We start from the raw sequence: 23,796 nt of genomic DNA on the forward strand, positions 1-23,796 counted from the left end.
TCCACGCTTGTCAGAATAGCCAAGCTATTAGAACCATTGTAATAGTAAAAGGGACTTGCTGTCTGTGGTGCAAAAGAAGGCTGTCCACCTGAAGTGGATCTAGAAACTTGACATCAGACACATACGGTTCAGAATAGAAGTAAGCCATATGAACATGTTCCGAAGTTATCTTGAACGTGTCTACAGGCTAATCATGAATTTCCAATGAACCTGGCGGACTTGTCAAAACTAAAACTGATGGTACTTGTACGTGGATTTTTCGTGGGTGCCATGGACCACATCACGGCGCAAGGCAACGCCACCTCAAAATTGATTCACAAACATGAGACGCAGAGGGAGAAACAACGATGCAGAGCGCACAAGGACTCTTACGACATTAAAGGAAGCTCTCGCAGCTCTGCAATAGAGATGTAACCAGCGGAACCTACTGGCCCGACGCGCGAAGCGGGAATGTGCCCCTAGACCACGAGGCCTGACATAATGTAATGCTGTGTGACGAATCTTGTGCCAAACATACATATCTCCCTGACTAGTTGGAATTAAGCAGCAAAATCCTGGCAGTAACATTATTTTGGTAATTTTATGTTTCAGACTCCGAGCGAAGGCAGCTATGTCTGAATGCGTTGCGACGCATTTGGCTGTTTGAAGAAGATGACGACCGCCGCTCAGTAGCTGCGATGGACAGCGATAAGGAGAGAACAGATGGTGCAGAAGAGGAAGACGACGACAAAAAGCAGAAGAGCGCGGAGGCAGGGACGCCATCTGCCTGTGGAGCGGCTGTCCGCAAGGAAGACGCTGTAGCGGTCAAGAAAGAATCCTCCGCGAAGGAACAGAAACCGGGCGGTGGTCGAGCGCCACCTCCGGTTCGGCTGCGGGCGAGCGCCCAGAAGCCCAAGGACCTGCCGCTGAAAGAGGCAGCGCCGACGCCGTCCGCCGAGCGTGGCGGAGAGCAGGTGGAGAAGACCAAAGCGAGCAGGCCGACACAGAGGGATCCAGCGAAGACGGTGATGAAGCCGGGGAGGAGCACGGAGCAGAGCGACACGCGTGCAGCGTCCAAGTCGCCGTGCAGGAAGAGAGAGACTTCACCCAGGTTGACCACTAGGAAGGAGCCGTCGCCGAAGAGGGTCACGGCCGAGCCAAAGTCTCCCCTCTCGCAGAGGCGGGCAGAAGCGAATGCGAGGCACGGGGCTTGTCAGGAAGCTGCCTCCGGGAGGGATGAAGGGCGCTGCGCCAGGTCGCCACGCGACGACAAAGCCAGCACGCCATCTCCTGGTGGCTCGCCCAAGAGACTCCAGCAGACATCTGGTTCGAAGAGAACGAGCGGAGCCGGCCCTGATGCCAGACGCTCGGAGGAACAGCTGAAAGTGTCGCCTCAGCGGAAAGCCAGGTCTCCAACAGAGATGAAAACTGCGAGCCCGTCTTCCCGGGGCTCTCCCGGCACGAAAAAAAAGATCACGTCGCCGAGACAGGGAGAAACCTCTCCAAAGCGAGTGCCAAAGTCGAAGACCAGTTCATATCGTCAGAAGGACAGAGAATCATCGGAGAGCCTCCAAGAGGAGCATGTTAAGGAAGCCGTGCCTAAAACCAAGTGTAGACCACCCGAAGATGTCGGCGCTCCTAAGATCTCAGAAGATGCTTCTGATTACAGCAAACAGGAAGCAAAGACGACCGATTCTGGAGGGAGTTCCGAAGCGGGTAAATCAGAGGATCACAGTTCTAAACCAATAGTACGTCAGACAATGTTTACAGCAGAACATCGACATGATCAACCAATGCTACAAACGAACGGAAATGGCAATGTACCACTTGCTAGAGAAAGTACTGCAAGACCGCAGTTCGAGAGAGAGCCACAACATATCAGCGAGACAAACCAGCAACAAAAGGATGATGGAAATACTGCAAAAACGACAGAAACTAAAGAGACTCCGAAGGTGAACAGCGTTCCGGAGCATAGTCCAAGCTTTCATGAGCAGAGTCACCCAGAATATGGCAAGAAGACACAAAACATGGCCGAGACGTCTCTCTCCGAAATAAAACTATCTTCCGATAAAGGCCCAGCATCTAGCTGTGTTAGTGGCGAGATAGGAGGCAACGCTTCTGCTGGAGAAACTGAATTGTCTACAAAAGAAGCACTCACTTTGCGAAATAACGCGATACAGACATATTTCAGTGATCCACAGAATCAGTCAGATAAACTACAAAGTGTTACAGGAGCCTCTCATTCAGACGATGCCAAAGAAGATGTAACCGAAGAGGAGTGTAACACCAGCGAACTGTTGACCTTGGAGAGGAAGAAAAAGGATGAGAAGAACAGCACGATTAAAGGATTACCTGAGGCACGAAATGCTAATCAGCCAGAAAATATGCACAAACCGACAGTCACTAGCGGCCTGAGGAGATCCGAGAGCGAAAAATGTCCGTCTGAGAAGAAAAAGAGAGTACACTCCGACAGCAGTGTGCGAAACAAGAGAGACAAATCTGCAGGCAGAATATTTGAAGAAACAGAGGAAAAGAGGAAGACCAAGAACAAATCTGAAAAAACACAGGAGGACAAATTTCATGTCGACTCGCTCCACGAAAAACTCTTGCAAGGAGAAGGAACTATAAGGAAAATAGCAAAAGTGGACACGATGAAGAGTGACATAAATTTGTCCTCTCCCACTCGGAAGACGTTAAGAACAAAGATACCAGATGGGTACCAGGAACTGGTTAATAAAGAGAAAGTAAGAGATGAGAAACTTCAGAGACTGGAGAATCGCAATGTTTTTCCCGACAATGACGCGAAATGCTTCAGTAAGCTTACAAACAAACATCTAAAGAATGTGAACGGAGCGAATATTACGTTAACGTCTTCTCCTCAAAATAAATACTCCACAACCGATGAACCTCGAATTAATCATTTAAATGGCCAAGAACAGCCACAGAAATTTGATACACATGGACAAGCTCAGATTTCAAGGGCTAAGGAAGCACAGGTGGAAGATGAATCTTCTGGATGTGGGGGACTTCAAGGGAGAAAATGTCCAGTTTATTTTGGTGTCAAAAGCTATCTGCATCAGTTCTATGACTCAGATCCGTCAGGACTACAATCATACGAAGCTTACTTAGAGGTACATAACTATTTTCCAGTTCATGTAATTTCTTCTGGTCTAATCCCCTAATTAGCAACCCAGTACGGTTTTGTGGCATGTTTTCTGCTTCTAGAGGTTACTGCAAGCAGCACACAAATAACATAAACAATAATGTTTGTTTACTCTCGCCATTACGTATGTCATAGTGAAACAGTAGAAACCTTTCCTGTAAAAAAAATTAAAAAAAACGCTTATGGGGAAACAGAATCACATAGGTACTTAAACTGCATGGTAGTTGCTGTCTGACAGACAACATGGCAGCGTAGATTTTCTGAAACGTATCAGATTCCAACTTTCACAGCATCACCGCACAGTGTGACCGCTTGTTGGCGTTAGTAAGTCAGGCAGTGAGTAGCCGACCGCGGCAGTCGCAGCAACAGATAAGTAAACCGCTTTTGTGACATTCACGAGTTCCTAACCAGGAGCGAATTTTATTATATCATCTGTGTGCTTTAATAGTTTAGTTTCTTGAGTTTCTGCGAGTAAATTTAAAATGTAATAGCCACAGTTCTCACGTTTCGTTTGCATCAGAAAGTAAATCGATTTTGTGATATATTACAAGTTCCTTTTCAGGGGCAAATTATTTAGTTGCATCTTAGTGCTTCGGTAGTTAGGTTCTTGAATATCTGCGTATTACTAGACACAGTTCATGCGTTTTCGTCAGGGTCTACATTAGAGATGCGCAGCATGTGCTGATAGTCCGTTTATCTGCATAGTTTAGTTTTCCACAGTCTTTGGTATGGACAGGGACTGCGAGTGTTGTTTGCGGATGCGAGCCGAGTTGGTGACACTTCGCTCTCAGCTTCAGGCTGTGATGGCTTCGGTTACACAGCTGGAGGCTGCAGTGGATGGGCACCACTGTTGTGGGCCGGCCGTGGGGATCCAACGGACGTCCAGCGCGTCAGAGTCCTCCGATCGGTCCTCACCGGTGGCCGACCCAGTCACTGCTTGCAGTGAGGCTGACCCCTCACCTGAGGTCGAGTGAGAGGTCGCCCCAGGCCAAGCAGGCGGCGAAAGACTTCCCAGGCGGCCGCACGTAAGGACTCCCCAGTTTGTCTGACAAACAGGTTCCAGGTGCTGTCTGTGGCTGACTCTGTCACTGAGCCGTATGCTGTCGCCTGTCCTGTTTCAGAGGAAACAACTCAGCCTGCAAGATCCAGGTAATCGCAGAGGGTGGGACTATTGGTACTTGGGAGCTCCAACGTTAGGCGCGTTATGGGGCCCCTTAGGGACTTGTCTAACAAGGAGGGTAAGAAAACCAATGTGCACTCCGTTTGCATACCGGGTGGAGTCATTCCAGATGTGGAAAGGGTCCTCCCGGATGCCACGAAGAGCACAGGGTGCAGCCAACTGCAGGTGGTTGCTCACGCCGATACCAGTGATGTGTGTCGCTTTGGATCAGAAGAGATTCTCTCTGGTTTCGAGCGGCTAACAGAAGTGGTAAAGGCTGCCAGTCTTGATTGCAAGATGAAAGCAGAGCTGACCATTTGCAGTATAGTCGACAGGACCGATTGCGGACCTCTGGTACAGAGCCAAGTGGAGGGTCTGAATCAGAGGCTCAGACGGTTCTGTGACCGTGTAGGCTGCAGATTCCTCCACTTGCGCCAAAGGGTGGTTGGGTGTCGGGTTCCGCTGAATAGGTCAGGTGTCCACTATACGCAGGAGGCGGCTACACGGGTAGCAGGGGCTGTGTGGCGTGGACTGGGCGGTTTTTTAGTTTAGAGGGTCTCGGGAAAACACAAGATGGGCTTCAGTCACAAAGGGTGCAGGCTGAACACAGGAAGAACATAGATACAGGAACCATTGGGGTAACAGTTGTAAATTGTCGTAGCTGTGTTGGGAAAGTACCAGAGCTCCAAGCGCTAATAGAAAGCACTGATGCTCAAATCGTTATAGGCACTGAAAGCTGGCTAAAGCCGGATATAAGCTCAGCCGAAGTTTTTGCGAAGAACCTAATGGTGTTCCGAAAAGATAGGCTAAACACGGGGTTGGCGGTGGCGTGTTTGTTGCTGTTAGAAGTAGTTTAACTTGTCGCGAAATTGAAGTAGCTACTTCCTGTGAGTTAGAATGGGCAGAGGTCATTGTTGGCAATCGGAATAAAATAATAATTGGATACTTTTACCGACCTCCCAGTTCAGATGATGCAGTTGCTGAAAGGTTCAAAGAAAACTTGAGTTTCATTTCAAACACGTACCCGACTCATACGATAATAGTTGGTTGTGACTTTAATTTACCCTCGATATGTTGGCGAAAATACATGTTTAATTCCGGAGGTACGCATAAAATATCATCCGAAATCGTGCTAAACGCATTCTCTGAAAATTATTTCGAGCAGTTAGTTCATGAGCCCACGCGAATAGTAAACGGTTGTGAAAACACACTTGACCTCTTAGCAACAAATAATCCTGAGTTAATAACCAGCATCAAAACCGGTATAGGGATTAGTGAACATAGGGTTGTCATAGCGAGACTTAATATTGTGATCCCCAAATCCTCGAAAAATAAGCGAAAAATATACCTATTTAAAAAATCAGATAGAAATTCACTTGACGCCTTCCTAAGAGACAATCTCCACTCATTCCAAATTAATAATGTAAGTGCTGACCCGATGTGGCAATTGAGAGGTTTATACCAAATAAACTAACAAACGACGGAGCTGATCCTCCTTGGTACACAAAACAGGTGAGAACACTGTTGCAGAAACAACGAAACAAACATGCCAAATTTAAACAGACGCAAAATCCCCAAGATTGGCGATCCTTTACAGAAGCTCGAAACGTAGCGCGGAGTTCAATGCGAGACGCCTATAACGGTTTCCACAACGAAACTTTGTCTCGGAACCTGGCAGAAAGTCCAAAGAGATTCTGGTCGTACGTGAAGTTTGTTAGCGGCAAGAAACAATCAATGCCTTCTCTGAGCGATAACAATGGAGATACTTTAGAAGACAGTGCTGCCAAAGCAGATTTGCTAAACACAGCCTTCCGAAATGCCTTCACAGAAGAAGATGAAGTAAATATTCCAGGATTCGAATCGAGAACAGATGCCAACATGAGTAACGTAGAAGTAAATATTCTCCGAGTAGTGAAGCAACTCAAATCACTTAATAAAAGCATGTGTTCTGGTCCAGGCTGTATACTAGTTACGTTCCTTTCGGAGTATGCTGATGCATTAGCTCCATACTTAACAATCATATACAACCGTTCGCTCGAAGAAAGATCCGTACCCAAAGACTGGTAAGTTGCACAGGTCACACCAATATTCAAGAAAGGTAGTAGGAGTAATCTACTAAATCAGGCCCATATCGTTAACATCGATATGCAGCAGGATTTTAGAACATATATTGTGTTCAAACGAAATTAATTACCTCGAAGGAAACGGTCTATTGACACACAGTCAACATGGGTTTAGAAAACATCGTTCCTGTGAAACACAACTAGCTCTTTAACACATGAAGCGCCAAGTGCTATTGACAAGGGATTTCAGATCGATTCCGTATTCCTGGGTTTCCGGAAGGCTTTTGTAACTGTACCACACAAGCGGCTCGTAGTAAAATTGCTTGCTTATGGAATATCGTCTAAGTTATGTGACGGGATTTGCGATTTCCTGTCAGAGAGGTCACAGTTCGTAGTAATTGACGGAAAGTCATCGAGTAAAACAGAAGTGATTTCAGGCGTTCCCCAAGGTAGTGTTATAGGCCCTTTGCTGTTCCTTATATATATAAACGATTTGGGAGACAATCTGAGCAGCCGTCTTCGGTTGTTTGCAGATGACGCTGTCCTATATCGACTAATAAAGTCATCAGAAGATCTGCAAAACGATTTCGAAAAAATAACTGAATGGTGCAAAAAGTGGCAGTTGACCCTAAATAACGAAAAGTGTGAGGTCATCCACATGAGTACCAAAATGAACTCGTTAAACTTCGGTTACACGATAAATCAGTCTAATCTAAAAGCCGTAAATTCAACTAAATATCTAGGTATTACAATTACGAACAACTTAAATTGGAAAGAACACGTAGAAAATGTTGTGGGGAAGGCTAACCAGAGGCTGCGTTTTATTGGCAGGACACTTAGAAAATGTAACAGACCTACTAAGGAGACTGCCTACACTATGCTTGTCCGTCCTCTTTCAGAATACTGCTGCGCGGTGTGGGATCCTTACCAGGTAGGACTGACGTAGTACATCGAAAAAGTTCAAAGAAAGGCAGCACGTTTTCTGTTATCCCGAAATATGGGTGAGAGTGTCACAGAGATGATACAGGATTTGGGCTGGAAATCATTATAAGAAAGGCGTTTTTCGTTGCGACGTAATCTTCTCACGAAATTCAAGTCACCAACTTTCTCCTCCGAATGCAAAAATATTTTACTGACACCGACCTACATAGGGCGGAACGATCACCACGATAAAATAAGGGAAATCAGAGCTCGTACAGAAAGATAGAGGTGTTCGTTCTTTCCGCGCGCTATACGAGATTGTAATAATAGAGAATCGTGAAGGTGTTTCGATGAACCCTCTGCCAGGCACTTAAATGTGATTTGCAGAGTATCCATGTAGATGTAGGTGTAGATGTAGACCATGATGTGTATCGAACTTTAGACTGACATAATGACCACTAATTGTATATTTCGCAACGCCAACACACTTTACATACTTCTGAGACCTAATATGCAAATAAAGTCACTGGCATAAAATTCGCGACACGTTACAAATGTGACTTATAACTATCATATCTAGAATGAAAATGCCAAAAAAAGTGGAAACAGAATGTCGATATTAAAACAATTGTATCAGTACCACCAACATGTTCAAGGATTTTCATTAGTTTTGATTGGGACGGTAACAACAGTTCGTTGATTTCTTAACAACTATTTGGATTTTTTTGAAAAATGCGATTTCTTCATTTCCTCAAAATTCCTATTGTCTTCCCGACAACAGAAAAGTGCTCGAAAATAGACAAATTGTAGGGTGTCTTCCGAGCTTCACGACCGCTAATATATTGGCTGATCTTTCAGACCTCTCTCGCAGCTATCGTTATTATTATTATTATTAGTTTGGTTTACTCAGTCTTGTTCACCTACACCTGCCCATGTTAGGCAAAATTTTTCTGCCTGACTCATGTAGTACTATCACCGTCAGAGGGTGGTACGGGACCACAAGTCCCACCGCCACACCTCCAAAGTGAATTGCAGTGACGCAGTCACTGCCCTGTGGAAATTTACTGCCTCACCATCACAGTTAGACCGCAATAGACCGGTGATGCTGTATTGTAACTTATCACCCCGGACTAAAAAAAAAAAAAAAAAATCAGTCTTCTTTTTAAAGCTGTCTCTTGTACGAGATCTTTCTTCTTTGTTGCATCTTCTATAGATTCAGCTAGTGACGACAAGATTATCTGCGAAAGACAAACAATCATTTCTCCTATCTTTTCTCCCAGATATGACTTTCATACTTCCTTATTCCGTTCTTTTCCTCCATTTCCTGATTACATTTTCTAGTACACAATTTAACACCATTTGGGACGATCCATCTCCTTGTATCACACCAATTTTGATCTCAAAAGCCTTGGAACTTTCATCTAAAAATTTAATTTTGCATTTTGTTTTTGTTCTCCTATTTCTGGCTCTAACAGCCCTTGGTGGGCCTTGATCTACTCTAGGACATAATTCTGTTCTTTCTTGTTCAGTGTCTTGCATCTCCATCCTCTGACACCAATAGTTTTTAGATCTTCTTATATGTCATTCCAGTATCGAAGTCTTGTTTTTACACTGCTTCTTCGTCCCCATGAGTTTTGGAGCAGCGCTGCTTTTGTTGGCTTCTTAAGTAACATTCGAAAACAGTGGCCGATCCATTTCAGCTGGTTTTGTTTTAATGAACTTCACGATTTCAAGATATTTACATAGTTTGTGCAATTCAAAATTATATCGTCCTAGCCACGCTCTACTTTCATTACTCGCTCCATAGATTTCGCGTAACACCCTGCATTCAAAACATTCAAAACATTCTATTAGCTCTTCACACTGTTGTGTCAGTGTCCACGTTTTCGAGCCATGTTAATACTGGAAGTATTAAAGTTTTATACAGTTGACACTTTGTTCTTCTGGACAAATTTCTGGACATAAGTTGTGGGTTCAGCCCATAATAGCATTTATTAGTTAGGTAGATGCGCCGCTTTAATTGCACCTAATATCGTTTTGTGATGTTGACAGTGTTTTCAAGTAGACAAATTCGCAAACAGATTCTATTTGAACCTCGTCAGTTGCTAACATTGTGTTTAGTTCTGGTGGTATTATTCTCATATATTTGGTTTTATTGATGTTCACTTCCGGTCCCATTTCTGTCGTTGCTGCTGCGGTACCCAATATATTCCTTTAGCAGCTATTTCTGCTCTTGCACTAATATCCACATCATCTGCACTGCCAGAACCTGCATCATTCTATTGTATATTGTCCTTGTAGTGTTGATTTCAGCTGTCCTCATTACCTTCTCTAGTGCTGTGTTAAAAAGCATATAAGAGAGTGCATCCTCTTGCCTCAGCCTACAGTTAGTTTCAGAATTTGGTATTAAATTTCCTTGTACCTGTTCTTTACATACCAGTTTTCCCATAGTAAAACTTACGAGGCGTATTAACTGTTGTATAAAGTTCAATCGTGGCTTCAGTTAGCTTGTTTCTTTTTATGGTTTCATATGCTGCTTTAAAATCAACTAATGTATGACATATTTCTATATTTATTACTTTGATGTTTTTTTTTCAGTAACTGCCTCAGGGTGGATGTTTGGTCAGCAGCTGATTTTCCAGGTCTAAAGCCCGCCTGTTATCTCCTAATTGTTTTTTCTGCTAAAGTTTATACAGGGCTACAAAGCAGGGGGGAGAATTTTTTTATATACTTAGAAGGAGAGACAGCATTGGTCTTTTTTTTCTTGTTTTATTAACCGCAAAATCGATTTTCGGTCACTTAGTGACCATCCTCAGTGCCGTAATATACAATTTAAATTGGTAGGCACTGGTGTCAACAAGCTTAGACCGATCGCATAAACTGAGGCCGCTGTTTACATGCATGTAAACAGCGGCCTCAGTTTATGTGATCGGTCTAAGCTTGTTGACACCAGTGCCTACCAATTTAAGTTGTGTATAACAGCACTGAGGATGGTCACTAAGTGACCGAAAATCGATTTTGCGGTTAATAAACCAAAAAAATACGACCAGTGCTGTCTCTCCTAAGTATATCCATTATTTGGTCGTGGTGCACAGGACACTCCATGGAGTTGCCAATCAATAAGGGGGGAGAATATTTTATATGCGGTGTTCAGTAACATAATTCCTCTATTTTTTTTACATTCCAGGAGGCCTTCTTTTTTTAGTACTGCACATATTACTCCCATATTCCAATCGTTTGGGATGTCTTTTTGCGGCCATGTATCTGAGATTAGGGTGTACATGCATCTAACTCGAGCACACTCAATAATCTCAGATGGCAGGCTATGATTGCCAGGTGACTAATTGTCGTCTAGTTCCTTTATTACTAGCCGAATCTCTTGCATCGATGGCATCCCATTTTCCTCTTCTTCCACAGGTTGGGTTTCAGTTAGTTCCCATACTTCTGCACTCTCTAACTATAATAATTCCAAAGTGCTTTGCCCAACGATGTAAGACTCATTCCTGTTATGCTGTTAGTTCACGGTATTTTCCTTTACATTGTGTAGTTTTTGGTTGAAATCCCTTTCTAATGTTACTGACCTTTCCATAGAATTTCCTGCTTTTACTATCGTTATTCAGTGATTCAGTATCCTGCAGCTGCCTTCCGAAAAAGCTTCTCTTTTTGCTTTCAGAATCCGTTCTTCTGCACGCCTTTTTTTCTCTGTAGTTATCTACTAGCATTCTTGTTCTTCTGGCCTGCAACTTTTTGTATGCTTCATTCTTTGTTCTTGTTGCCTTCTAATACTCTTCATCATACTATTCATTCCATCTGGTCTGTTGTTCCGTACCTGTCAGTTCCCCTGCAGCAGCCTGTATTTCGTTTCTGATTTTATTCCACTGCCTATTTATGTTATGATTATGGTTCCGAAGGATTCCTGTCAATTTATTTTCCAAATTAATAGCTGGGTGTTCAGCCTTCCTTGTGATCTTAAGTTACAAGATATTGCACTTATTTTGTCTTTATCCTTTAACTTTATGTGCATCTGAAATGCTCCCTGTAGTTTTTGCTCTAATGAGAGTTCATATTAGCACCTCTGAAACTACGGCAGCCTAGTACATCAGAGCCATAGCTGGTATCTGTTAATGTATGATCAATTTGGTTCCTAGTATTGTCTGGTGACACCAAGGCCATTTTACGTGTATTCTTATGCTGGAATCACGTGCTAGAAATTGTCATGTTAAATGATTCTGCAAAATTTTTCAGCAGGAGTCCATTGTTATTACTGTCTTTATGGAGGATGTATTCACCAATGGTAGGTTATAGGACACTCTCCTCTCTACCTTAGTATTCATATTAAGGGCTTATTTCAATTATGGTACAAGTTCATTTTTGAGATACAGAGTCCTAAAATTAAATGAACGCTGAAAAGTTTACTGTTGAGATACCAGAAATATTCAAGCATGTGGCTTCTTGCTAGAGATGAAACTTTCTTTCTGTTTGTTTGGATCATTAACTTCAGAAGCATTATAGGCAGAAAACTGGAGGTAATGGACTTGTACCACTATTGAAATAAGCCCTTCATATAGCCTGTCACCATTTTTATACAATGTTATAGACACAAACGATAAGCTTGCCCCATTTCATCATAGCAGATATCCTTCTCTTCTGCTGTCTTCTCCTCAATAGGAGCATTCGCATTTAGGAGACTCTAGTCGAAGGATTGCGCCTTTATTCGCATATAACATATCCTTCTACTTACAGCTTCGAATCCTATCAGTAGTTGTTCAATGCGCTGATTGACTTTAAATCCCACATCAAATATGTGCTCACTGTTGTGTAGCACATAGTACACTGCTGTAGTACACAGTACACCGCTGATCCTGGAAGGTACCTTGTACATTCCCTCGAGTCTCTTTCAGGGACATGATATCCACCTTTCTTGCCTTCATTATTCCAATCAGGATTCCAAGGGCTCCAATTCTACATAATGTGTGTACATTCCATGATCCAGTTCTCATATTCTTTGTTACTTTGCCATTTCTTTGCCTTAGGGTCCGTCCGTCTGTATTTTCTTGAGATTTCGTAATAAAACTTTTTTCAGGGTGTGAGTTATCGGGCGATACATATCCCAACGCCCTATTCTTCGGAGGACCGTTTCTCCTGCTCCTGTCTGCCCTGACCCTGTTTCGCACTGAGACTGGGTACCCCATCTCCCACAGTGCCCCTCAGCTTCCCAGAGGTCATCAAGTTGGAGATGAGAGACGGAGTTGAGTAAGAGCGGCTAAGTGATCTTCACTTACTAAAAGTCATATTTTACACATTACTACCACATCTGAAACTCGTATTGTATTTGTCATTGCTACTGATTCGCGTTAGCTCCATACTGTTTTAAGGTGTTGAACCAAGTTGCCGTGTCAATCGACTCATACGCGTTTTTGAAGTCTACAAACGTTAAACAAATGCACCTCGTTATAAAGTGCTGATTATTATTTTCATCAACTGCAATTTTCTTATATGTTTTTGTGTGTCTGAAAAGAAACTGTTATGTTCTTTGGGCACGGGACATTGCTTATCTCATCGCCCTATGTGGTCATCTTGTGGTGCTGTGAACTTTGGTGTTGCCCTTATTTGTATACGTTCACTATTCCTTATTAGTCCCATTTGGTATGGGTCTCTCATACTAAACTAATTTTCTAAGAAGGGTGCAAGGAAGCTTAATGCGTAGTGTCATTTGTAGACTCGTTGTATTTTACCAGTATCGCACCAACGAACAGAAGTCTGTCTGCCGGTTTACCTACCATTGAGCCTGTGCCATCATTTCGTTTCATATTCCCCCAGATTGCAAAATTTATGTACTTTTATGAGTTGACCGATACTAAGCGTAACTCTTTGATATTGTAATCACATAATACTACTCTTCTACCTCTTGAGGAGCATACAATTTTACATTTTTGTAGATTTCTACATCTGCAATTCACAATTAAGTGCATGGTAGAAGCTTCATCGAACCACCTTTCAACTACTTCTCTACCGTTCCACTCTCGAACAGCGGGCGTTGGAAAAACAAACATTTAAATCTTTCCGTGAGAGGCCTGATTTCTCTTCTTTTATTATGATTTAATTATGATTTCTCCCTATGTTGGTAGGCGCCAATAAAATATTTTCACACTCTGAGGAGAAAGTTGGTGATTCAGATTTCATGATAAGGTCCTGCTGCGGCGAAAAACATCTTTGTTTTAATTCGTGTATTACATCCATGGCACTCTCTCCCCCATTTCGCGATGATAAAATCGACCCGCCCTTCCTTGAAATTTTTCAATGTCCTCCGTCAATCCTGTTTGATGTGGATCCCACACCGCACAACAGTTCTTCAGAAGAGGACGGACAAGCGTAGTGTAAGCAGATTCTTTAGTAAACCTGTTACATTTTCTAAGTGTTCTGTCAATAAATTGCAGTCTTTGTATTGCTTTCCCCACAACATTATGTGATCGTTCCAGTTTAAGTTATTCGTAGTTGTAAACCCTAAGTATTAACTCAGTTCAGAGCTTCCAGGTTTTTGTTATTTATCGTGTAACTGAAATTTAGCGGATTCTTTTTACAAAGTGTTCATGCGGATGACTTCAAACTTTTCAAGATTTAGAGTCAATTGCCACTTTTTGCACCATACAGATATCTTGTCTAAATCATTTTACAATTCGTTTTGATCATCTGATGACATTGCGTGACGATAAATAACAGCATCATCTGTAAATAATCTAAGAGGACTGCTCAGATTGTCTCCTAAATCCTGTATGTAGATCAGGAGCAACAGAGGGCCTGTAACACTTCTTTGGGGAATGCCAGATATTGCTTCTGTTTTACTCGATGACTTTCTGTCAGTTATTGCGGACTGTGACCTTTCTGACCGGAAACCACGAATCCACTCACACAACCGGCCGGGACCGTAGCTCAGCGTGTTCGGTCAGAGGGTTTAACTCCCCTCTGTAATAAAAAATCTGAGTGAACAGATCAACGAACAACCTGAACGGGTGTCATTGGACGTCCGCCACGAACAAATTCAACGAGCAATATAGAACAAAATGAGATTTTAAAAAAGTGGTCAGCGCGGCGGTCTGTCACGCCAAGGGGCCCGGGTTCGATTTCCGGCTGAGTCGGAGATTTTCTCCTCCCAGGGACTGGGTGTTGTGTTGGCCTCATTATCATTTCATCCTCATCAGTGGAAGGCAACGGGAAACCACCACTGGAATCAGTTCCCTAGACGCTCATGCGGTGGTCCTCTCTGACGAGGCTTCCCCCATGACAAGATCCCCCGTAAGGCAGAGCACAAAGTTTTTTATGAGGAATGGTGTCAAAAGCCTCCTGGAAATATAAAAATATGAAACCAATTTGACACCCCCTGTCGATAGCACTCATTGCTTCGTGAGAATAGAGATAGTTGTGTTTCATAACAACGATATTTTCTAAATCCGTGCTGGCTGTTTGTCAATAAGTCGTTTTCTTCGAGGTGATTCATAGAGTTCGAGCACAGCATACGTTCCAAAATCCTACTGCAAATCGACGTTAGTGTTATTTGTCTGTAATAAAGGACATTACTCCTATTTCCTTTCTTGAGTACTTGTGGGACTTTTTAAACTTTCCAGTCTCTGGGTACGGACCTATCTACGAGCGAGCGGTTGTATTTGACTGGTAAGTATGGCACTGAATACTATACAATCTGTACCCGAAGCCTTGCCGTTCTTAAGTGTTTTAGTTGCTTTGCTGTGCTAAGAATATCTTTTTCTAAGTTATTCATGTTGGCAGTTGTTATTGATTGTAATTCCGGAATATTACTTTTTCTTCTTTCGTGAAGAAATTTCGGAAAGTTGTGTTTAGTAACTCTGCTATAGAGGTGCCGTCTTTAATAACATCACCACTGTTATGACGCAGTGAAGGTATCGATTGCGTCTTAACACTGGTGTACTTTTTATACGAGCAGAATCTCTTTGGTTTTTCTGCCAGATTTCGAGGCAGAGTTTCGTTGCGGAAACCATTAAAAGCATCTCGCGTTGAAGTCTGTGCTAAATTTACACTTTCTGTAAAACTTCGCCAATCTTGGGGACTATGCGTTCTTTTAAATATGACATGCTTTTTTCATTGCTTCTACAATGGCGTCATGATCTGTTTTGTGTACCATATGGGATCAGTGTCATCTGTTATTAGTTTGTTTGGTATACATCCCTCACTTGCTGTCGATACTATTTCTTTGAATTTAAAGCACATCCGGTCTACGCTTACATCGTCAGATTGGAAGGACTGGAGACTGTCTCTTAGGAAGGTGTCAAGAGAATTTTTATCTGCTTTTTTAAATAGATGTATTTTCGGTTTCTTTTTGGTGGGCTTGGATATTACGGAATTCAATCTAGATACGATAGCTTCATGGTCACTAAACCCTGTACCTGTCATGATGCTGCTTATCTGATCAGCAAGTTGCAAATCTTTGCACCACTGTGAAATTTTATCGAAATTTGACTGAATATCTGTCAAGCTGATAGTCTTGATCCATACCTTTCAGGACACCCTGTTTGGCCACTATCTCTGGATCGCTGCAGATCATATGCTTCCTCCTTCCTTGGTTCTACTGAGTATGTGGTTCAGTTGTCATCAAATAGTATGAACTTAATAGGAGGCAGTCTACATAGCAGCATTTCGAATATCAAACAGTGTGGGACGCCTTCTTGGAAAAGCCTCAGTGAACTGTCCATCCTATTAGCTCACAAAGCGGGTTGTACTCACTAGTTAGAACATAGAACACGATGAGCGAAGGTACTTCCGGAACACGGAGCTCATTCAGAATTTCGCCGTGCCTTATAGAGTGAAAAGAGCTTGACACGCCAAGGAGCATTATTATAAAGTACACTCAACGCTCAGTGACCCTTACCAATTCCTCAAGTAGTCGCAGAAGTTAACTACTCTGGTGTTTACTTTCTTGAAACCAAACCGCCCCACTGGGAGCAGGTTTTTTTTTCTTCTTAGTGGTAGTGGTACATCCTCACCTGATAGATTTGCTGTGAACTATGGATGAAGGGCAACAGGCAGATTCCATATTCTTAGATTTCCGAAAAACATTTGACACGGTACTCCTCTCCCGGCTGTTAACGAAAGTACGAGCAAAAGGGATAGATTTCCAGATACGGGTGACTCGAAGACTTCTTACGCAATATAACCCAATATACTGTCCTCCACTGCGAGTGTTCATCAGAGGCAAGGGTATCGTCAGGAGCGCCCAAGGGAAGTGTGACAAGACTACTGTTATTTTCTACATATATAAATGATCAGGCGGACAGTGTGCGCAGCAACATGCTGTTGTTTGTTGACGATGCTGTGGTGTGCGGGAAGGTGACGGAACTGAGAGACTGTAGGATGACACAAGATAACTCAGACAAAATTTCTCGTTGGCGTGATGAATGCCAGCTAGCTCGAAATGTGGAAAAATGTAAGTTAATGCGGATGAGCAGGAAGATCAAACCTGTAATGTTCGGATACAGTATTACTAGTGTCCTGCTTCACACAGTCAAGTCGTTTCAATATCTGGGCGTAACGTTGTAAAGCGATATGAGGTGGAACGAGCATGTGATAACTTAGGTAGGGAAGACGAATGGTCTTCTTCGTTTTATTGGGAGAAATCTAGGAAAGTATGGTTCGTCTGTAAAGGAGACCGCACCTATTCTTGAGTACAGCGCGAGTTTTTGGGCTTAGAGTAAGACATCGTAGTAATACAGAAGGGAGCTCCAGATTTTTTTACCGAAGGTTTCGAACAACACTCAAGTGTTACGTAGATAGTTTGGGGACGGAAATGGAAATCCCTGGAGGGAAGGCGACGTTCTTTTCGAGGAATACTGTTGACAGAATTTAGAGAACCGGCATTTGAAGCTGACAGCAGAACGATCCTACTGCCGTCAACACACATTTCGCCTAAGGAACACCAAAATAAGTTACGAGAAATTAGAGCTCATACGGAGGCATAGATACAGTTTCCAGTCGAGCTGTTTGCTAGGAAATGACTAATAGATGTACAGGGTACCTTCCGCCACACACCGTACGGTGGCTTGCGGAGTATGTATGTAGATGTAAATATAGAAACAACTGAGATTGCTGGCACCGTTCTGATAGTTCCATACACTGCCTACCAAAAAAAGCGAAGCACCCTGGATGCATACACTGATTCAGTTGGGAGGGGTGTTCACGGCCGTTGTGCCCCCTTCCGAGCCAATCTGGCCCGGAACTGTTGCAACTGGACCTTCATATCCTTGATACTGACGTCCGAGCTCGCCTCACACACGTCCTATCAGGGACAGATTTGGGGGTGCAGAACCGCGATTGGTCGCTGAACGCAATGCGACGCCATTCATCAGCAGTTTATGCTTCCTGGTCACACTCACACCGCATCTCCAAACGCAGTCGTTCGTGTCGTGCTGTTAACGGGAGCTTACGCGTGGGACGGTAATTTCCGGCTGCTGCTGATCGCCTACCAGTGGCGTGGGATGACACGAAATGTTGCAAGGAGTCCTTTGCTTGTTCTCAGATATTAGCCATAGACATGAAAAGGTTACTTACATTCTTGGTGCACAACACTGCGAGGCGACCCCTCCCTGTGATGGTCAGACGTGGTTGGCCGGAACCTTGATGACGGATATGTCTGCCCTCTCGTTCCCATACGGGGCACCTTCGGGCCAGTGCCTCTCTGTTCTGCATGTTGTACGATCTGACCAAGTGTACACCCACAGTCACACCCCTTGCAAACATGGTTAAGTCCTGATAAAGCTGTCTCACATGACTACGCTATATGTCTGTGTTCTTCACAGTGATCACTCAACATCTGACGCTGTCGTCGCCCCTTATTATCCTACCAGGCCAGCGAACAACCCTAAATGCGAACGACACTAATACAATCTGGTGACGGTTCAACCTGCCACAGAGAATTGAAACGCTAATCATTTACTAACCCGGTGATGGTGTGTACGTGTATGAAGGTGCATTGACCTCCGACCTTATCTTCTGGGCACTTCGCTTTTTTACAGGCATTGTATATGCAATTACTGAATGAACTTTAAATTCATATGCTCTTCACCACTGACAGATCAGAGGCTGTTCAGAAAACGTACTATCAGTGATCAGGTTGACATGAGTCCCATGATACCAGGTATACGTAATGAAGGGTAAAGCATTCTCATTAATAATTTACGTTGAGTCATTTACAAATATATGGAGCTTAGGTTTCTTTGAATCACTGTCTCCGAGTAACTTGTAGTTTTGCCGTCACAGACTCACTGTTCGTTAAAGGAGTAATCATCAGATTGCAAGTACGCAAACAAACTGTCTTAAACTGCATATTTAGTTTCGACCCTTGTTCGTTTGTCACCTATAGATAAGCAATTACTTTTAGTTGAACTTACTTTGCCGCTTATACACAGATATTAATACACTACTGGCCATTAAAATTGCTACACCACGAAGATGACGTGCTACAGACGCGAAATTTAGCCGACAGGAAGAAGATGCTGTGATACGCAAATGATTAGCTTTTCAGGGCATTCACACAAGGTTGGCGCCGATGGCGACACCTACAACGTGCTGACATGAGGAAAGTTTCCAACCGATTTCTCATACACAAACAGCAGTTGACCGGCGTTGCCTGGTGAAACGTTGTTGTGATGCCTCGTGTAAGGAGGAGAAATGCGTACCATCACGTTTCCGACTTTGATAAAGGTCGGATTGTAGCCTATCGCGATTGCGGTTTATCGTATCGCGACATTGCTGCTCAAGTTGGTCGAGATCCTATGACTGCTAGCAGAATATGGAATCGGTGGGTTCAGGAGGGTAATACGGATCGCCGTGCTGGATCCCAACCGCCTCGTATCACTAGCAGTCGAGATGACAGGCATCTTATCAGCATCGCTGTAACGGATCTTGCAGCCACGTCTCGATCCCTGAGTCAACAGATGGGGACGTTTGCAAGACAACAACCATCTGCACCAACAGTTCGACGACGTTTGCAGCAGCATGGACTATCAGCTCGGAGACCGTGGCTGCGGTTATCCTTGACGCTGCATCACAGACAGGAGCGCCTGCGATGGTGTACTCAACGACGAACCTGGGAGCATGAATGGCAAAACGTCATTTTTTCGGATGAATCCAGGTTCTGTTTACAGCATCATGATGGTCGCATCCGTGCTTGGCGACATCACGGTGAATGCCCATTGGAAGTGTGTATTCGTCATCGCCATACTGGAGTATCACCGGCGTGATGGTATGGGGTGCCATTAGTTACACGTCACGGTCACCTCTTGTTCGCATTGACGGCACTTTGAACAGTGGACGTTACATTTCAGATGTGTTACGACCCGTGGCTCTACCCTTCATTCGATCCCTGCGAAATCCTACATTTCAGCAGGATAATGCACGACCGCATGTTGCAGGTCCTGTACGGGCCTTTCTGGATACCGAAAATGTTCGACTGCTGCCCTGGCCAGCACTTTCTCCAGATCTCTCACCAATTGAAAACGTCTGGTCAATGGTGGACGAGCAACTGGCTCGTCACAATACGCCAGTCACTACTCTTGATGAACTGTGGTATCGTGTTGAAGCTGCATGGGCAGCTGTACCTGTACACGCCATCCAAGCTCTGTTTGACTCAATGCCCAGGCGCATCAAGGCCGTTATTACGTCTAGTGGTGGTTGTTCTGGGTACTGATTTCTGGGATCTATGCACCCAGATTGGGTGAAAATGTAATCACATGTCAGTTCTAGTATAATATATTTGTCCAATGAATACCCGTTTATCATCTGCATTTCTTCTTGGTGTAGGAATTTTAATGGCCAGTAGTGTATGTAGACAATATTTAGGGTTAATAAAGAATTCCAAGTCTTAGACTCTTTACTCTACATTTATACATTTACTATGATTCATGCCAGAAATATGAAAAATCGGAAACAGCCACAGATGTGAGGAACAGTAGAGGTCTTCTCTTTGTGAAAACCGAGGATTAGTATTAGAGGGTTTTTCTGTGGACTTAACAAAAAAAAAGTGTGTGAAATCTTATGGGACTTAACTGCTAAGGTCATCAGTCCCTAAGGTTACACACTATTTAACCTAAATTATCCTAAGGACAAACACACACAGCCATGCCCGAGGGAGGACTCGAACCTCCGCCGCGACCAGCCGCAGAGTCCATGACTGCAGCGCCCTAGACCGCTCGGCTAATCCCGCGCGGCTGTGGACTTAACAAAAGGGAGAGATTGGAGCATAGATCATCCACACCTGAAAGTCGTTATTGTATGGCAAAGGGGAGAAAATTTTGACAAAAGAGCTCTGGTCCGTTGAAAGCTTACTTCAAAAGGCATTTAGCACGATAATCTCACTATTTTATATTTTCACTGGCCAGCCCTTTGAGGCGTCAACGAAATCCAGAAGTTAGAAGATACCTGCACCCAAGTCAATATCGTCGTCCTTGACTTCCGGAAGGTATTAGACACAGCTGCGCTCTGTCAGACAAAACACATGTCGTATTTAACGGAGACAAATTTTCTGATATGTCGGTAAGAATACAAGCATGCTTGCCCCAGTGGAGTGTTACAGTACCAGTGCCGTTCACAATATACACGAATTACCTAGACGACAACTTCAGAGGTTCCATGAAACTGTTTACAGTTGATACTTTTGTATACAGAGAAATCATCGCTAGAAAACTGTACTGAAATGCAGGAAGAGCTCCTGCAGATCAACTCTTTGTGCAAGGCAGTTGACCAACAACACAAACAAATGTAACGTACTTGACATAAATAGGCAGAGCGAGTAATTGTGATTTGATTACACTATTGCTGAACGATCACTAGGAGTAAACGCGCGCATTAAATATCAAAGAGCACGCGTATGGAGCTATTTAAAGTGGAACGGTAACATAAAACTAATCTTAGGAAAGGCAGAGGCCTGATTGAGGCTCATTCGAACAACCCTCCCACCACTGTCAGAGCTTACGAAAACTTCGTTTGACCAGTATCTGAGAATTGCGCCTGAGTCTGGGACCCTTAACAATTGCGACCGACAGAGGAAATAGAGAATTTACTGAAAACAGAAGTACGTTTTTTCATGGGTTCGTTTAGAAAGAGAGAAAGCGTCTCGGAGGCTGTCATGCAGTTTCAGCGGAAGACTCTAAGAGACAGGCTGTGTAGTTACGGATAAAATTCCAATAACGTACGTTCCTAGAAGAATTAGGGAACCTTTTACATTCATCTAGATATATCTCGCGAAAAGACCATGAAGACAAAATTAGAAGGATCCGAACGCTTTCGTTGCTTACTAACAGTCGTTCGCCATCTACGTGATTACTCTGCTATTCACAGTAAAGTGCCTGGCAGAGGGTTCAATGAACCACCTTCAAGCTGTCTCTCAACCGTTCCACTCTTGAAGGCACGCGCGAAAAACGAGCACTTAATTTTTCTGTGCGAGCCCTGATTTCTCTTACTTTGTCGTGATGATGAAATGAAATGAAATGTCGTGTGGCTAGGGCCTCCCGTCGGGTAGACCGTTCGCCTGGTGCAGGTCTTTCGAGTTGACGCCACTTCGGTGACCTGCGCGTCGATGGGGATGAAATGATGATGATTAGGACAACACAACACCCAGTCCCTGAGCGGAGAAAATCTCCGTCCCAGCCGGGAATCGAACCCGGGCCCTTAGGATTGACATGCCGTCACGCTGACCACTCAGCTACCGGAAGCGGACCGATAATTTCTCCCTATGTAGGTGGACGCCAACAGAATGTTTTCGCAATCGGAGGAGAAAACTGGTGATTGAAATTTCATAAGAAGATCCCGTCGCAACGGAAAACGCCTTTGTTTTAATGATTGCCACTCCAATTCATGTATCATGTCTCTGACACTATCTCCCCTATTTCGCGATAATACAAAACGAGCTGCCCTTTTTTGTACTCTTTCGATGTCATCCGTCAGTCCCACCTGATGCGAATCCCACACTGCACAACAATACTCCAGAATAGGGCGGACAAGCGTGGTGTAAGCAGTCTCTTCAGTAGACCTGTTGCACCTTCTAAGTGTTCTGTCTATGAATCGCAGTCTTTGGTTTGTTCTACCCACAATATTATCTATGCGATCGTACCAATTTAGGTTATCTGTAATTGTAATCCCTAAATATTTAGTTGAATTTACAGCCTTCAGATTTGTGTGACTTATCGCGTAATCGAAATTTAGCTGATTTCTTTTAGTACTCATGTGAATAGCTTCACACCTTTCCTTATTCAGGGTCAATTGTCACTTTTCGCACCATACAGATATCTTATCTAAATCATTTTGCAAGTCGTGTTGATCATCTGATGACTTCACAAGACGGTAAATGACAGCATCATCTGCAACCAATCTAAGACGGCTTCTTAGTTTGTCTCCTATGTCGTTAATATAGACCAGGAACAATAGAGGGCCTGTAACACTTCCTTGGGGAACGCCGGATATTACTTCTGTTTTACTCTATGACTTTCCGTCTATTACTACGAACTGTGGCCTTTCTGACAGGAAATCACGAATCCAGTCGCACAACTGAGGCGATACTCCGTAGGCACGCAGTTTGGTTGGAAGACACTTGTGAGGAATGGTGTCGAAAGCCTTGTGGTAATCTAAAAATATGGAATCAATTTGCGGCTGGGAAGGAAAAAGAGGAAGAGACAGTGGAGCATGCGAGGTGGCTTGTTGAGTTTAGATGTAGATGCATGTAGATACATATGTATGACAGTACCACTCAACTCCCTCACTTGATTTTTCTCTAAATGTAAAGCCGTTCTTTAGACGTTGCCGCGTGACAACAGACATACACAGAGCTCTTTTATCTAGGACTTCTTCGCACTGAGAAACAGAGGGAATGGAATTGGATAGTAAAGAAATCTTAAAGTGTTTCAGGACAGCCACAAGTCGCACTCAGTATTTTTTACTGGCCGTTTTCGCTCAGTTTCACAGGAGCGCGTCAGAAACTGTGGAATTTACAATTCAGAGTAGCTGGCTGATTACATCGCCAATGTAAGAGACGAAGCTGTTAGTATAACAGTGTTTGTACGCATGACCACAGACGCTACAAACACTGTTATAGAATCAACTTAATCTCTGACATCAGTAATGTAATCAGCCGACTGTTTGGAACTGTGAGACGCTCTTTTTAAACTGTGAGAAACAGGATGATAAAAAATATTTGGTGCCACTTGCTGCTGTCCTGAAAAAATTGATTTCAGCAATTTCTGTTCCCCCTGCTGGCAATGCTCGCTCTCGCTAAAGTCATCAGAGAAGTTATTCAAGCTCTTAGATGAAAACACTGTCTAGATAGAATGACAGGGAAATAAATTACGCAATTATAGCAGCAAACGAGACTCTGTTTTTCAGATAGTGGACCCTTAATTTCCTTAAGCTTGTATTTATCTTTTTAAAAAGTTCATTCTAAATATTCGACAAATGTCAACCAGAAGTCTCTCTCTCTCTCTCTCTCTCTCTATCTA

The 23,796-nt window shown here is 43.5% G+C and overlaps 1 protein-coding gene across 1 annotated transcript in view; it reads left to right on the forward strand.

The window, feature by feature from the left end:
- The window catches only part of LOC124607367 (nucleolar protein dao-5-like), a 330,964-nt gene that overhangs the window by 302,041 nt on the left and 5,127 nt on the right, over positions 1-23,796 (forward strand). The window contains exon 2 of the mRNA XM_047139680.1: positions 592-3,110. Within this exon, the coding sequence (XP_046995636.1) occupies positions 678-3,110 (2,433 nt within the window). The 5' untranslated portion in view covers positions 592-677. The remainder of the gene's footprint in view (positions 1-591; positions 3,111-23,796) is intronic.

This window comes from Schistocerca americana, chromosome 3 (assembly GCF_021461395.2).
Source record: "Schistocerca americana isolate TAMUIC-IGC-003095 chromosome 3, iqSchAmer2.1, whole genome shotgun sequence".
NCBI lineage: Eukaryota > Metazoa > Arthropoda > Insecta > Orthoptera > Acrididae > Schistocerca > Schistocerca americana.